Source organism: Propithecus coquereli, unplaced genomic scaffold, assembly GCF_000956105.1.
Source record: "Propithecus coquereli isolate 6110/MARCELLA unplaced genomic scaffold, Pcoq_1.0 Scaffold254, whole genome shotgun sequence".
Classification (NCBI taxonomy): Eukaryota; Metazoa; Chordata; class Mammalia; order Primates; family Indriidae; genus Propithecus; species Propithecus coquereli.
The window spans coordinates 1,237-16,702 of record NW_012148108.1 but is presented as its reverse complement, the minus strand read 5'-3'; the positions used below and the strand labels follow the sequence as shown (position 1 = coordinate 16,702).

At 53.2% G+C, this 15,466-nt stretch overlaps 2 protein-coding genes across 3 annotated transcripts in view; one reads left to right on the top strand and one right to left on the bottom strand.

Annotated features, from left to right (window-relative positions):
* CEBPG (CCAAT/enhancer binding protein (C/EBP), gamma) overlaps positions 1–4,511 on the top strand; it is a 15,625-nt gene extending 11,114 nt beyond the window's left edge. The window contains exon 2 of the mRNA XM_012647039.1: positions 976–4,511. Within this exon, the coding sequence (XP_012502493.1) occupies positions 1,072–1,521 (450 nt within the window). The 5' untranslated portion in view covers positions 976–1,071 and the 3' untranslated portion in view covers positions 1,522–4,511. The remainder of the gene's footprint in view (positions 1–975) is intronic.
* A 3,790-nt stretch (positions 4,512–8,301) lies between these two features.
* Positions 8,302–15,209, bottom strand: LOC105812549 (xaa-Pro dipeptidase-like). Of its 2 annotated transcripts, XM_012647028.1 has the most exons (4): positions 15,089–15,209; positions 12,357–12,541; positions 9,024–9,215; positions 8,302–8,603 (listed from the first exon to the last, which is right to left on the bottom strand). In XM_012647028.1, the coding sequence occupies exons 2-4, from the start codon at positions 12,522–12,524 to the stop codon at positions 8,466–8,468; spliced, it is 498 nt and encodes a 165-aa protein (XP_012502482.1). In that variant the 5' UTR covers positions 12,525–12,541; positions 15,089–15,209; the 3' UTR covers positions 8,302–8,465. The 2 variants fall into 2 exon arrangements, with proteins under 2 accessions (XP_012502482.1, XP_012502481.1); XM_012647027.1 differs by lacking the exon at positions 8,302–8,603 and having other exon boundaries at positions 8,780–9,215.
* Positions 15,210–15,466: the final 257 nt, after the last annotated feature.

Here is a 15,466-nt window from a genome sequence, read left to right as displayed (position 1 = left end):
GCTAATTTTTTCTATGTATTTTTTTAGTTGTCCCAATAATTTCTTTCTAATTTTAGTAGAGACGGGGTCTCGCTCTTGCTCAGGCTGGTTTCGAACTTCTGAGCTCAAACAATCTGCCTGCCTCGGCCTCCCAGAGAGCTAGGATTACAGGCATGAGCCACCGTGCCCGGCCCATCATTGCGTTTTTGTTTCTTTTCATGTGGTTTCAGGTTGAGTGTTTAGTTGTTTTATTATGTCAAGAAGAAAAAAACACTATTGGAAGCATGGTGGGATTGGGGAGCAGATTGGGTCTCAGAGCTCCTAAATCTAAGAAACTAATTCAGTAAATTTCAGTAGACCATGGTACTATCATTTGAGGTCACTTTAAAAATAAGCAAAAAAAACACCTTTTCAAAATACCCTGTAAAGGAAGCTCTGGGAGAAAACTCAAGTTCTTGATGACACCTTCTCTGTATTGGAAAAGAAACCGGTGGAGATGGTAGTGTAATACTCCTCGTGAACATTGGAGACCGGACTCCATGCCAGCATTCTGTTTTGACTTGGACCAAGAAGTGACACTCCGCCCGCCCCCCTTTCCTGAATGCAGGTGTCTTTTCTATCGCAGTCGAATTCAGCTTTTCCATGTTTAACCCAAACATCTCAAATTTCTTCCTGGCAGATTGTCAGGTGCTGTTAGTTCGTGTTGCTGCCTAATTAGTGGTAGTCTTGTTTTCCTCCCATTTTTGATAACAATCGCAGATGGGGAGTACCCTTAGGGATTCAGGTGGGCTGAGTTTAGCCTTATGGTGCTTCTGTACGAACTTACCTTTCTAAATGAAATGCTTTAGACTTCTGAAATGTTGGAACAGTTGGCAGCTGCTGTAGACTTTTCTGAGCACACTCAATTAATGTTGGCCTGCTGTTAGGTACATGCAAGTTTAATTTCATTTGATCCTGTCATTTCAAATATCTTAATACAATTTATTTTTTAACTAGGTACATGTGAAGATTATTTGGCAGTTTAGCGTGGAAACCATTGATCACCTTGTCCTCATTTCTGCGTGTTCTGTGTTGGCAAGGGAGAGTGCCCAAATGAGCAAGATATCACAGCAAAACAGTGCTCCAGGAGTGAACGGAATAAGCGTTATCCACACCCAGGCACATGCCAGTGGCTTACAGCAGGTTCCTCAGCTGGTGCCCGCTGCCCCCGGGGGAGGAGGCAAAGCTGTGGCTCCCAGCAAGCAAAGCAAAAAGAGCTCGCCCATGGATCGAAACAGTGACGAGTACCGGCAGCGCCGAGAGAGGAACAACATGGCTGTGAAGAAGAGCCGGTTGAAAAGCAAGCAGAAAGCACAGGATACACTGCAGAGAGTGAATCAGCTCAAAGAAGAGAACGAACGGTTGGAAGCAAAAATTAAATTGCTGACTAAGGAATTAAGTGTATTAAAAGATTTGTTTCTTGAGCACGCACACAACCTTGCCGACAACGTGCAACCCATTAGCACTGAAAATACGACAGATTCTGATAGTGCAGGACAGTAGGCCTTACCCTTTCCAGACTTCACAACTTGTGGCTTGAACGTTGAGGATGGGACCCCCACACACTCACACCAACGGCTGAAAGTTGTCTTGTTCCATTACTCAAAGATCCATTGGAGGTTATTTTCTAGGGTCCGTGCTGAAGAGTTGATTAGCTAAAAATGTTAGCCATGTAATTCAAATATCTGGTTTGAAATGATAAGGGTTTTTGTGGGGATCAAAAAAACATCATTTTAAAGGTATATGGTAAAAAAAATATCCTGGCACCTTGTTGATGTTCGTAATAAATCTTGACTTCCCAAGAAATTCTTCTTGTTTAGGTTGGCAAAAAGGAATGGGAAACTGGCAGGTTGTACAGAGTGGTTCTTGGCTTTAGCGGATATGGTTAATTGGATTAAAGAATGCCATCTATGTTCATCTATTTGTGATTTCATTCTAAATTATGTATTATAAATCCTTAGAGCTATAGAAACCAATCACTTTGCAATTTGGAGTGATTTTAGGTATAGCGTAACCTTTGTTTTAGCATAATTAGGACTGTTTTCTGCAAAAAGTACAAGTTTTTGAATTGTGATGTCAGTTTAAGTAAAGAAACCCCATCACATCTTAAAGGCAGGGTGCAACCAATTGATTTAAAAGTACAAATAACATTTGGGAAGAAAATAGGTTTTATTAAAAAATACAAGTAAGCATATTAGAATTGTGTGTTTGGGTTATTAGATCGGCATCATTTTGTCCTAAAAAACTCAGTGATTTAGAGAAACTTGTGTACCAGAATTTGAGTTTCTGCAGATGCTAGTAAAATAAGCATTGTTTTGAATAACATTTTCACAGTCAATTTAGGAAACAAAATGTCTTAACAGTTTGATGACACATGCTCCTTATTAGGATTTGGAATATCAGTTCAGCATGTAGTTTCTCTTGTGTTCAAAATAACTGCCATGGGGCTGTGAGCTTTAAAGGCAAAATTTCTTGTGAGGGATCATTTTGGTATTTGATCTTAAGCAAGCGATTATTAGAAAAGTGTATCAACTCCATGCCATCTCCCAAAATTATTGTCTAAGAAAACTTGAACGTGTAAGGTTTTAATCTTTAATTTATTTCACTTAAATACATCTTTTTGTATTGTTTTTGTTACATTTTTCTGGTTAGTGGACTGTTCTTCTAGACTTTATATGCCACTGCTTCTGCTTATTCATTTGTATGCTTTTGTGTCCCATAAATTATTTTAGAAAGAAAATGCTGATAAAACTCAGGATTTTGACATTTTTGTCGAGACTAAAACATGGCAGTCACTAATGTAGGGGATCTCTAGAGTCTGGCTTATGTTAGCGTTGGTAGTTTAGATTGTCTTTGTCAACTTTTCCCGCTTTTTGTAGCACAATTCTAGTTCAGATTTGTTGGCTTTTGTGTATTTCTTTGTGCCTGGGCTGGTGAGGAGACTTGAGTCATATCTGATTAAAAAGTTTGTGTTACCAGGTATCTCATTTGGTCATTTTGGCCACATTGCTGTTCCATAGTGGGACTTGGGATAATGTAACCAGAATGTAACTCAAGTTGCACCCTTGGGTTGGTGGAAGAGTACTGACTGTGCTGTTCTCTCCTGGGCAGGAGAGGACATCATCGTGCCCTGCAACTCAGCAAAGCCATTATGAGGGTCCCGCGGCCCTTCTGAGTGTAAGACAGGAGCCCAGTGTTGTTCCATGAGATGCTGTCCCATGAGGGTAATTAACTCCCTGTAGAGCCAAGAAACAGGGTGGAGGTTTTTATTAGAGTCCAAGACCAGTTTACTTTGGTTGGAATATTGATCTACTCGTAAAGGTTGATAGATGTTTTGAATAACTAACTAGGACATACCCATAAAATCTTGTGATCTTTAACAGCTGATTGATGTTATGTAATTAATTGGAGATGCAGTTAGGTCAGTTGAATCTTTAAGCACCTATAATAGGTGCTACAGACATTTTAATCTCTTATTTATTAAAAAATATTTTTCAGAAATTGAAATCCCCAGGGAATTTATGGTTACAAGTTATATGAATTAAGTATCTTGAAAAAGAAGCTTTAGGGAGTCATCAGGGGTGTGCACTCAATATTTCAAATCAGAACACAAGAACTTCTGGAAAAATTGATTAAAGCTTTTCCTATGCAAATCAAAACTTTTAGCACAAGCAAGCAATCGTGCATGGAACAGAAATGTTAACCATTGTTTTGACTATCTTACCGAACTGGTTGGGAATGAAAGTTTTTAGTTTTATAGATTTATCAGTATAAAACCGAGGGGAAACCAAGTATGGGGAATGAGTAAGTTTAGAGCTTTGGGAATTGTAAAGTGACTGTTGTAACTTTTGTTCTGTGTGTTGCGTATGAACTATTAGGATTTGATCTGCCTTTGCAGGCAGACCAGTGGTTTAGGAATTAGGCTTTAGTGTAAATTTCTAGCTGCATCTGAGTCTCCTGGGATGGGTGCTCTGGGCTGGTTTGGCTGCAGATGGTGAAAGCAAAGCAGCTCTTCCTGCTGCTGGTCTCTGTCGGTTACTGGGATGCTTTGGACGTTCTTACTAAGAAATAGTAAGATTTTCATAGAATTTGACCAGAGTTTTGAAATTCAGGTCATGAGTGTGAAATTCTGAAATTTACATGAAAAAGTAGAAGTATGTACAATTTAATATTTGATATTTAAAAGAAAGGAAGTTGTAGCAGCTTTTGATGTTTCTTAATCCTCATTAGAGGGCTTGTAACTTTGTACCTGCACAAACCATTGAGCACTTATAGTGCTTTTTGATGCCTTAGAAATAGGAAGTTTTTTTTGTTTGACAAAAGCTAGGAAGGAGAAAGTCCATTCTACAGCTATTAGATCTGCCTCTCAGGAAAAAGTACTAACGTGTTCTTTTTGTTCCTGACTTTCCGTTCGTGAGATTACTCTATTTTTTTAAGTATAATTTTATTTCTTTCAATGAATTTAAAATAAAAAACAACCTTTGGAACAATGACTGTATTTCATTGTGGGTTTCTTTATATTAGATACCCAAAAGCCGTCCAAATGTTAAGCAGCCCCGAGGAGCAGGCCGATGCCATGCTGTCTGTCCTGGTCCCAGCCTGGGGGGTTTGTGTGTGGCGGGGTTGGGGAGGTGTAAGAAGAGGTACTTTTGTCCAAGTCTAGATTTCCCCGATTTCCCTTAGTGGATAGAGAAATAGTTTCTCTGAATATGGGATACATCTTTAGTTATAGTTCAGTCACTTGGTCTGATGTAAAACTGTATGCTGGGAGAGGGAAAGTGATAAATCGGTTCTGCTTAATCACTTAGTGTCTCGGCGCATGGTTTCCATTTACAGCGTGGTAAGAGAGTGTTAGGTTTTGAGATGGACAGTCAGGAATGTAAAGTAAGGCCTTGCCCCTAACCACAGTTTTATGGTATGTGCGTTCATCATTTTCATTTACGTGACGCCATAGATTGTAGAAGTGAATTTGCGGATTGCATAAAGATTGTGAGTCCAGTGAGCTGATTTGAAGTGTTTCAAGAGAAGATGCCATTTAGATACTTTTCTTCTATGATCCTTCAGTTATTGTCATGTCTTGGGAAATAAATTTCTACTTGTGGCATCTTAATGCAAATTGTAGTATAGTGGTTATTTCTATGGTTAGTACGTCCCGTTTTGTTTTTATGAATTAGTTATGATTTCGAATCCGATAACTTCCCTCAGGGAATTTTACAGAGAGGTTCTTTCTTTGTGAGGGTGCTGGGTCTTTTTTAATGAAAGCACTTTTAGACGACTGCTGTTGCACTGCGTGTGTGTACCTGGAGAGTTCATAAGCATTTTACACACACTCAGGGGAGGACACCAACGCCTAGAAGTTCTTTTTACTGCAACATCTAGACTTCTCACAGAGCTCTAGGCCTGAAAGTTATGTAGCAGCATCGAGAAAAGTTGGGCTTGTAGAACTGGGCTTGGAAAAGAACGGAGCTGTCGGTGAGGCAGTCGAGCGTCACACGCTTTTTGCAGCCCAAACACCAAGGGTTGCCACTCCCTTTGAAGCAGCTGTGAGAGCCTGGTGCTTTTCCACATCACCACCTTTCAGTTCTGCGTCCTAAATGTATCTTGAACCTGGCTGCTTAACCTACCCTCATCACCCGCTGCAGAGCCTTCCTCCTCTCGGGCCTGTGCTTGGTGACCGGCTCCGCCGCTGGTATTCCTGGATCACTGCGCGTGCCCCAGAACCGTTCTGTTGGTCTCCATTGCACTCGGGGAAACCCAGTGTCCTGGTGACATGGCTCTGATTTGTCTTTGTATCAGCTACATTCCCTCCGTTCTCCTGCATTACTCTGCTTTGGCCCCAGGGCTCTTCCCAGCTTTTTCTGCTCCTTCCCGGGACAGCTCCTTAATATCTGGGATGCAGCACCATCTCCTCTAGCTTCTCACTTGCAGCCCTATCCTGTCTCAGCCCCTAGCTTTCCGCACCAGGCCAGTCCTCCTGCTTTCCATCATGGCACCTGTCAGTGTTTGAGACAATGTATTATCTGTGCATGTTTGTTTACCGTGAAGCCTCTCTTAAGAGGCTGCAGGCTCTGAGAGGAGGGTTCGTGTTTTCATGCTGCGCTGGCACAGAGCAGATGCTCCATTATTTATTGAATGAATACCTAGAGCCTTCTAGAGTTTTGGGAGGGGTTTTAGAAGTACAGTTTTCTGGGAGGGTCTCTGATGCATTTTTCAAGCAACACAAATTTCTGCAGAGGTTGGAGGAGACAGTTGGATACATCCTCAGGAACATGGGGTACAGTAGGTAGCTACTGCTGGCCACCTGAAACCTGTGCGTTTGACCTGCCGACCCAGGCTAAATGTGTTACATGTATGTTCCTGGTGTGCCTCCTGGACAGAGGGTTAAGCTTCTGAGATTTCTCCTTGCTCGATAATGTGAGAAAGCGTCCATGTGAAACGGGGCTGCTTTGGTATGGAAAGTCTGAAGAGGAGAAAGGAGAATGATGTCTGATACGCTCATCCGTGGTTCTTAATTAACAAAATTAAACTGTCCATTTAGAGGCTCAGCCTCACTTTGGTTTTAGCCCGTCAGTGGGGGAAGTGGAAACCGTATTCATCAGAAGGCGTCTGTCGCGGGCAGCAGGGCTAGAGAAGTGCGTGGTGAGCTTGCCCCACACTCAGACTGCTCAGTGCCGCAGATGGGAAACTGAGGATATGTATCTGCACCAGCAGAAAACCTTAAAGATTGGATGTTATCAATCTGAAAAGTAAGTAAGATAAATGATTTGGAACTGAATTTGGCTTTTATTTTAATGTGACCACATGATAAGCACTTTTGTATTATTTCCATAGGAAAAAAACCAAGTTGTACTAAATTCTTCAGTGACTTCTCAAAATGTCTAGCTTGGGCTGTGGAGTTTTCCACCCCGTCGTGGTTTCATCTCTGACATCCTTTCTTCTCACCTGCCCTTCACCTTGGCTCGGCAACTCCTGGATGAGAGCGCTGTGGGGAGATAACCTGGAAGGTGTACGGAATCCTAGAAGCCAGCTCCAGGGATGGGGCAGCTCTGTGGGACTGTGGGACAAGCAGAGGTAAGGACAGGTATTTCACCATTGGCAGGGACCAGGCGCAGCTGGACCCTGATGGCTTCCTGCCTGAGTTGAGCTTGGTCGGCGAGCTTGCACTTTGGGAACACAAAGGGGCTCCCCAAACACGGAAGGAGCGAGCAAGCTCTCCTTTGCCGTGGTGCTTGGTTGGAAGTGTCATCTGACGGATGCTAGCTTTGTAGCTGTCCCACTTGGAAAAGAAATCAGGGACAAGGGATCTCTGCAAGTCCCAAACTTTAAGTAACTGTATCAAAAAGGCTTCTTACATTGCTGGTCAGCCTTTTAACCTGTGCAAAGACATGGTGTACGGTCCCTCTGCCAGTCCGAGTGCCTGAGATCTTTCTGCGGGGCCGGTTACCCCTCCCATGCCTGCCCCAGAGCTCTGGCTGTGCGGGTATTGAGGGGGAAGCTCGACACAGCCCCGTACCGCCGTGCTGCCTGAGAGTGGTCCGCAAACTCGCACGTCAGGAGCATCTCGGGGCTGCTTGTTAGAGGAGTCACAATTCCCAGGGCATCACCCCTGGAGATTCGGATTCGGAAGGTCTGAGAGTAAGTTCCGGGAATCTTTTACCAAGTGCCCCAGTGGTTGTGGTGCCTTGTTGTGCTTGGGAAGCCTTGCAGCAAGTGACAGGGTGACATGGAGCCCAGCGGAGTCTCAGGGCTCCCGGGGAAGGGCTCTGCCCTGTTATGCCAGGCCAGTCTGAGGCGGAAGCAGAGGTTTCTTGGGAGTTGACTCTCGGTGCTCGCGCTAGGCGAGCCATCCCTTCAGGGTCCCCAGGTCCCAAGTGCTCAGCTGGAAAGGGATGAACAGTAAGGAGGGGCCAGGCGTGGTGGCTCACACCCTTAATCCCAGCACTTTGGGAGGCTGAGGCAGGAGGATCACTGGAGGCCAGGAGTTTGGGACCAGCCTGGGCAACATAGATAGTAAGACCCCATCTCTAAAAATAAAAGGAAGAAAGAGGAGCCAAGCACAAAGGGCCATTTTAGGAAACCTTTTATTGTAAATTCCATTTTGCGTATTGATTTTTTGAGAGAAAACACTGGAAATGCATCTTTCCTGAGAAAAGGAATGTAAATGACAGACATGTTAGTTGCTACTAAAGAACAGGATCACATTCGATCAACATTTTAAGTCATGGTCATTTGAGCAAGGTACATGACGGATGAAGGATGTGATCTTGCAGGATGTTAATTTTAAAAAAAAAGAGCGTTTCCTCCCTAGGAAACAGCAGTATTTGGTGTGATCAAATGTGGATGCTGGATCTGATCTCTGAGCACCGTCTCCCCCCCTACCCCGCGGAAGGCCCGTCCGCAGGCTAATCGTGGTGGAGAGAGGCTGCAAGGCCAGGCCCAGGCCCGCTCTACTTGGGACCAGAGAAGGGAGTAGAGGCCTTCTCGCGGCCGGCCATGCACGCTTCGATTTCATCCACGGTGCGGGGCACGCAGGTCAGCAGCTCCATGCCACTGTCGGTCACCACGACGTCCTCCTCGATGCGCACCTGGGTCAGGCGGAAAGACACTCATTACTACAGAACCGGCCTCCTGTGTGAGGACAGAGGGTCAGACCTGCTCCAGGCTGACCCCAACGCTGAGGAGGAGGAGCTCTTCCTGAGGAATGGACCGTGCTCCCTGGGATAGGGGGGCCATCTGCTCCTGTCACCATTTTGCTCTGTCCTTGCCAGGTGACGGGAGCCCTAGGGTGGGCAGGGGTTTTGCAGAATCTCTGTCTCTTCCCACTGAGGGGGTGGGACACTTCTCGGGTGGCGATCACGGGAGGGGCAGGCCAGGCCCCCCTCCAGTGAGGTGGTCAAGACCGTCCCTCCTTCCACTAGGGCCCGGTCCTGGGACAAAGGTGACAAGCAGCTGCAGTGGTCGGCAGATGTTCTGGGAGCAAGAGTGTGGGGCCCAGGGGCACGTACCCCGCCAAAGCCACGGAAGCGCTGCAGGACCTCACGGTTAAAGAAGCAGGCGCGGGCAGGGTCGGCCAGGGCCTCGTCCAGGAGGTGGTGGATGAAGTAGATGCCCGGCTCCACGGTGAGTACCATGCCCGGCTCCAGGTGTCGCGCGGTGCGCAGGCTGCGCAGGCCCGGCTCGTCGATGCGCTCCACGCCCTGTGATGAGAGGAGAGAGCTCAGGGGACCTGAGGGCTCTGGGCTGGGCACTGGCACCACCACCTCACCCAGGGACGGGTGGGCAGCGAGGGCCAGCTTCGGCCCCGTGGGCTCACCAGGCCACTGCCCCGCTGTGCTGGGCCCGGGCGCTTCTGCTGAGACGCTCCTCTCTGCACACACCCAGACCGTGAGTGTCCCTGGCCATGCGTTAGCCTTGGAACTGCCTCCAGGAGCCCTGCGGACACCCGTGTGCGCACGCCAGGGCAAGCTGCCAGACGGGCCTCTGGGGCTGGCTGAGTGTGGCCGCTCTCGCCCAGGCCCCTCTCCCGGCCAGGGGTGGTAGACGCCAAACCACTGAAGCCAAAAAAGCTCTTAAGGAGGCTGTGAGGCCACTTGGGGCTGCATCTTTCCTTCCAGCCTGTTCCAGGCAGCTCAAGTGGAAAGTAGGCCCAGAAGTGCTGGTCCCAGCTCCCACAGGCCAAGTCCCAGGTTTTCCATGTGACTGTCCAAGAAGAGGGACAGGTGCTGTTGTCAGGATGGGCCTGGTGGCACCAGTGTGTGCTGCGCAAATGCACACGTACCTCTGTGCATGGCCTAGGAGTGTGGCTCCCAGAGGAGGCTCTTGGCCCTGCAGCCGAGCCCTGGGACACAGCCCCTGGTCTTTGGGGAGGAGTGAGTGACAGTGGCAGCTGCTCCCTGAGAAGCCCGTCTGCCCCCACCCGCCCTCCCGTGCACATCAGCCAGGGCCTGCCCGCTCACAAGGGCACAGCTGACGGCCTCAGCCTGGGCTGAAGGCAGATGGTGCTGGGGACAGTTGCAGAAGAGTCCCTGCCTGCCCTGGGCACCCATCCGGCCCGCGGCCAGGGCCTCTGAGCGAGCAGGCAGCCTTTCTGGTCAGGATCTGAGCTCGCCCTCCCTGCTCGCAGCTCCCCCCAGGAAGCCCAGCTGTTGGAGACGGAGCTGTCATTTCTGACTGTTTGGGGGCCAAGAACATCAGACTTCAATTAGTGGTTCAAGTAAGGTAACCAGAAACAGGCTGGCTCAGCCTCCAAGGCTGGGCACAGCAGGAAGGGCTGTGGGGACAGCCGGCCTGACCTGGTGTGAGGAAGCTGGGGAGGGAGGTGACCCCGTGGGGTCATGCTCTGGGCACAGACACCTGCCTGGTGGGGTCCCAGCCCCACAACACTTTCATCTGGGCCACTGATCTGGAGGCTAGGCAGGAGGGCAGGGATGCGAGAAGGCCTTGCCTGCAGTGACGGTCCCCGTGCTCAGGTGAGGGATGCAACTGGGGCAGCACAGGGCCCGTCTCCTGCCCAGGAGCTGCTTGTCGGAGCTGGGGGTCCCGGGGTCTTTGCTCCAGGATGTGCCTGCTCCTGGGACCCCTCTCTGTCCCTCTTTCATGCTACTCACTACACACCCATCCCTTCTCTTCACCCCACCGCTCTCGATGCCCGGGGCCTGGTGAAGGCAAAGGCCTGACAAGGTGATGTCTTTTTCTTCCCAGTCACACCTCCGTCACCGTGGGCCCAGCCGAGCTACTTCCTGGTGTGTGGCAGGTTTGCTGAAGCACAGAGAGACGCGCTTTCCTCCTCCCAGAAATCCGTAGGACCACCACTCATACCGGAGCGGGGCAAACTGGAAGGGATCCCGGGGCATAGAGGATGAGCCTGCCCCAGCCCGCTGACTGCAGGTACCCCTTCAGAGCATTAGCTCTTGGGGTCTCCCCTGGGGGCACAGGCAGGGGTGTGCCTGGGAGGCCAGCCCCACGGCCGGAGCAGGGCCGAGAGGAGTGGAGGGCTGGGCCAAGCAGAGAGCGGGAGCCCCGGGCCCAGGAGCTGCAGCCTGGCTGGGGGTGGGAGGGGTCTCCCCTCACCGGGCCCTCACCCACCCCTGCCTGGGCACAGGTCTGCACAAGGCCTCGGCTTTTACCAGGCTGTGAGCAGAGGAGACCCACATGTGTCTGTAGGCCTCAAATAAAACAAATGGCTTTTATAGGAAAAGCCATATTTTTTCTACAATGTTTATCTGTCAAAAGAATAGACTCTGAGTACAAAGGGCTGCTTACTGGAAAAGATGAAAATAGTTTGCTGCCAATTTTCTCTGGTGAAAAAAAGTGCTTTGGCGACTAATGAATAACGAACCTCAGCTAACAATGTCTGGAAGCCCCGCTCTTGGCTCCCTGCACACAATGGGATGAATAGAAATTAGGAAATTAAAACTGATTTTGTTTCTCCAAATTTAACTGTTTACACTTGAGGAAAAAATAATTGAATAATAATGCTTCTCTTGAGCAATCCCCCACCCCCCAGTCGTCCTTAGTGCTTTCAAAATACCCTGCAGCCAAGAGGCCAAGCCTCGTCTTGGCTGAGTGGCTGGGGGCCCCAGGGCGTGCACCGATTGCGCAATCAGCCTCCTGCGCCTCGGGCAGCAGGCCAGGCGGCAGGGACAGGCTCACCCCACCATCCCGGCCCAGGGAGGCTGCAGCCACCTGCCCAGTAGGGCCGCCCAAAGGCCCAGCAGCACCCTCTGGGTGGTCCTCTGAGGGCCCGTGGTAGGATGGGGAGGGGCCTTGTCTGGAGATGTCCCCCCAGAAGCCTCCCTGCCCTGCCAGGGGTCCCAACAGTGTCTGGAGATGGGGAGGCTGCAGGGCCACAGGGGTGCTGCCCAGGGCCTGGCAGGAAGAGGGTGCAGCAGTGTGGGAGCGGGGCCTGCCGCCAGCCTCGTGAGGGGCTGGGGCCAGTCACCACGGGGAGAGCCTCACCGCCCATCAGAACGAAGCCAGAGGCAGGAGGACGTGTGGGGTGCAGCGTGGCTCCGTGACAAAGCCCTGGCTTCAGCCCTGTCGTCCTGCAGGGACCCCACGCACTGTGCACTGCTGGTCTACCGCCCCCTGGGTAGGCTCTGCAGCCGGGCCCTGCATGCAAACGGCGCCCGCCCGCCTCTGTGCCCACGTCCTGTGGCAGCGGCCACTAGAGGAGGAACACTCATGGCTCCACCCCTGCCTTGTTCAGGCCACGGGGAGCCAGGGGGCCCCAACCCTCCTGTCCCACTACCCCCAGCTGCCTCCCAGAGCCCCGCCCTGCCCTGGGGTGGCCAGACAGTCCACAGGCAGGCCACCCTGGCTGCCACGTCCACACTGACCTCTGGGTAGCCTCCCACGTCATGCACGTCGATGCCCAGGAAGTGGCCGAGCCCGTGAGGCATGAACACGGCTCCCAGGTGGGCCTGGACCATGGCGTCCACGCTGCCGCTCAGGACGCCGATGCGGGCCAGCTCCTCCAGGTGGATGCGGTCGGCCAGACGGTGCATGTCAGGCCACCAGACGCCTGTGGCTCAAAGGGAGGCTGCAGTGAGCTGTGGAGACCAGCAGCCCAGTCGGGGCCCACAGGACCAGGGCGGGGAGGACACGAAGCCCCCACACGGGCTGAGGCGGGAGGGGCAAGAGGGATGGGGCGGGGTGGCCCTCTGTGCTGGGCTTTCCCAGCCCAAGCTCTGCACCTGGGGACCCTTCTGTCTTTTCATTCTGCCCTCAGGGGCAGGCTCCTGTTACCTGTCCACTCCAGCCCACCGTATGTCTACCCGTGAGTGGCCTGTGCTTCTGGGGCCAGGATAGCCCCGCCAGGTCTCTGGGCGTCGGGAGGAGAGAAGCACGTGTCTCCCCAGGAGCGGACGTGGGCAGCCTCAGTGGGCCCCGGGCTCAGGCCCAAACCCTGCTTCAGAGCTTCCGGCCTGGGTTTGCTGCCCCAAGGCAGGGGGGACAGCTCTGGCTGGGGAGGAGGTGCCCCTGCACATCCAGAACGGGGCTGAATCACCCTCGCAGCCGCTGTGGGAGCAAAGGTTTCTGGGCAAAGGTGCGGCTGGCACAGCCTCGCGGGCTGGCTGGCAGGGGTCTGCGGCCCCGCCTGCTAGCAGCACGACAGCTGTCCCCATGGGAGCCCAGGGTTGCTAATCACACTCGTCTTTGCCCCATGTTTCTGGGGCAAAGGTTGCTGTGGAGAGCCTCCCAAGCACAGAGCTCCGGGGGGCCACAAAGGCTCTGGCGCTCAGGGGCCTGGCCCCCTGGGAAGGAGGCCCTCGGGGGCTGCGACACAGGACACGTGGAGAGAGCCACCCTCAGAGAGCCTCGGCTGGCACCAGGAGTGCCCTGCCTGCCCCTGGGCTCCAGCCCCACCTCTGGACTCAGCCTGAGCGTCAGAGAGGACCCTAGGATGGTGAAGCAGCCCGACCCCATGGGGCTGAATCTGCACAGGCCACGTGCTCGCTGAGGCCGGTGGCCCCGGGACATGTGGACAGTGGGTGGGTGGAGGGCCCTTATCACCGCGCAGTGCTCCGGCCGGAGAAGCAGTGGTGCCAGTCCCTGCAGCCCTGCTGGCAAAGTTCAGCCCCACTGAGCTCCCAAGGGGTGGAGCGATCTTGGCCCCCAAGGGCCTCCCTGCGGCGCCCTGCCTGGGCTCACAGCTGGAACCCGCCTGCGCCTGGCCCCGTCACTGACGACCATCACTGCTACAAGAGGGGAGCACGGGGACTCCGCATCCAGAGGGCCAGGTGGGAGCCTGAGGCTCAGGGCTCTGAACCTCCGTGGCTGGCACAGTGACGACAGCCTGCCCTGGGACCATCGTCCCTCACACACGCTGGGCACCAGTCCCCCACGTTGGGGCCCCTCCCCTGTCAGAGATGGACGGCCCACAGTGGAGGCCTTGGGCTGGCTGGAGGCGCAGGGCGCTGAGCAGGCAGTGGGGCTGTAGCCCGGCTGGGTCACAGGGCAGTGCCCCACCCAGGGCCTCAGGGACACACCAGACCTGTCCCCACACACATCTACACCTTCAGAGAGAGAGGGACAGACACGCAGAGGGAGGGAGGTGGAGTAACAGAGGGGGGGAAAGGGGGGAGGGGGAGAGAGACCCCCCAGAGCCCAGCTCCCCGAGGCATCTGGCTACAACACAGCCTTGGGGGCAGAGCCCGGGCGGGCCTGGGCCACCTCCGGCTTGTGTCTGGGGCAGTCCTGGGCACAAACACCCTTGGCTGGCCCAGTCCCACTCCCAAGGGCGGAGCCAGGGTGGGGGTTTTCCTGTGATGGCGTGGCACCCCCGAATCTCAGACCGGGGTAACCGGAATCCCTGCTCGCCCGCCGAGTGCCCTGGGCAAGCTCCACCACCTCTGTGAGCCTCAGATGCCACACCACTGTCCCTAGCAAGCTGGCTGCCATCTCCCCAGCACCTCCTGGGGGCAGCAGCCCCAGCAGTGGCATGAGCCACCCTTCCTCTAGCACGTAGGACCAGCCAGAGCCTGGTTTCTAACTTTGTGTTTAAAGACAGGGCTGAAGGCCAGTTGGCCCCAGCCCCCGCGCCCGCTCTTCTCAGACCCAGGCCACCTGCCCTCCCTCCCCAGTGCCCCCCAGGCCCCTTCTGTTCCTGAAGCACACTGGGGCCCCCCGTGCCAGCTGTTCACGGCTGCCTGCGCCAGCCTTGGCCTGTGACGCATCTGGAGTCTTAGCTCAGAGTAAGTCGTCACCTCCCGGGAGAGACCTGTCACTCTCCCCACTGTCCAGACTGTTTCTCTCCTTGCACCTTTGGCCTGAAACTGTCCCCTGGGCAGACCAGCTCTCGTGCGGACCTCCCCAGCAGAATGGCAACTTCCCGCGGGCGCCCGCCGGCCTGGCACAGGGCAAGTGTCCCTCAGGTCCACTCGCTCGAGGCTCGTGTCCCAAACGCCCCCAAACAGCCTGCAGAGTCGGCCACCAGCAGCCTGGCGCGTAGGGCCGGGGAGCCTCCCGTGCCGTGGCTGGACCCCAACCCTGCCCGGCTCGCTTCGCTTGGACGGGGGCCTTTTCCAGTCACCAAGGGAGCCCCAGGAAGCCCAGCCCGCCTTCCAACCTGGCCAATTTCAATCGCGGGGCTGCGGTCTTGGCCTGGCCTCAGCGGAGGGTGGGAATCAGGTATAAATCACGCTCCGCGGTGGCCCCTCATGGGGGCTGGCCAGGCGCCTGCCCGGACGTGTGGGCCCAGGCGGGCCCCATGGCGTCGCTGGTCTTCCTCGCCTGTGCACCCTCGGGGAAGGCCTTGCGCACAGCTCTCTTGGCTGGGGCGGGAGTTTCTGCCTGTGTGTGGTTGGGGTTGTGGCAGTGATTAAACTTCCAGCAACTTGGCCCCAGCGTCTGGCCTGGATGGTGGTTACGACACCCGCGGCCTGGGCGGGGGCCCCTGGAGTGTGTGAAGGTTACTGTCCTTGGGCGAGGATGGTGGGGTGGGCAT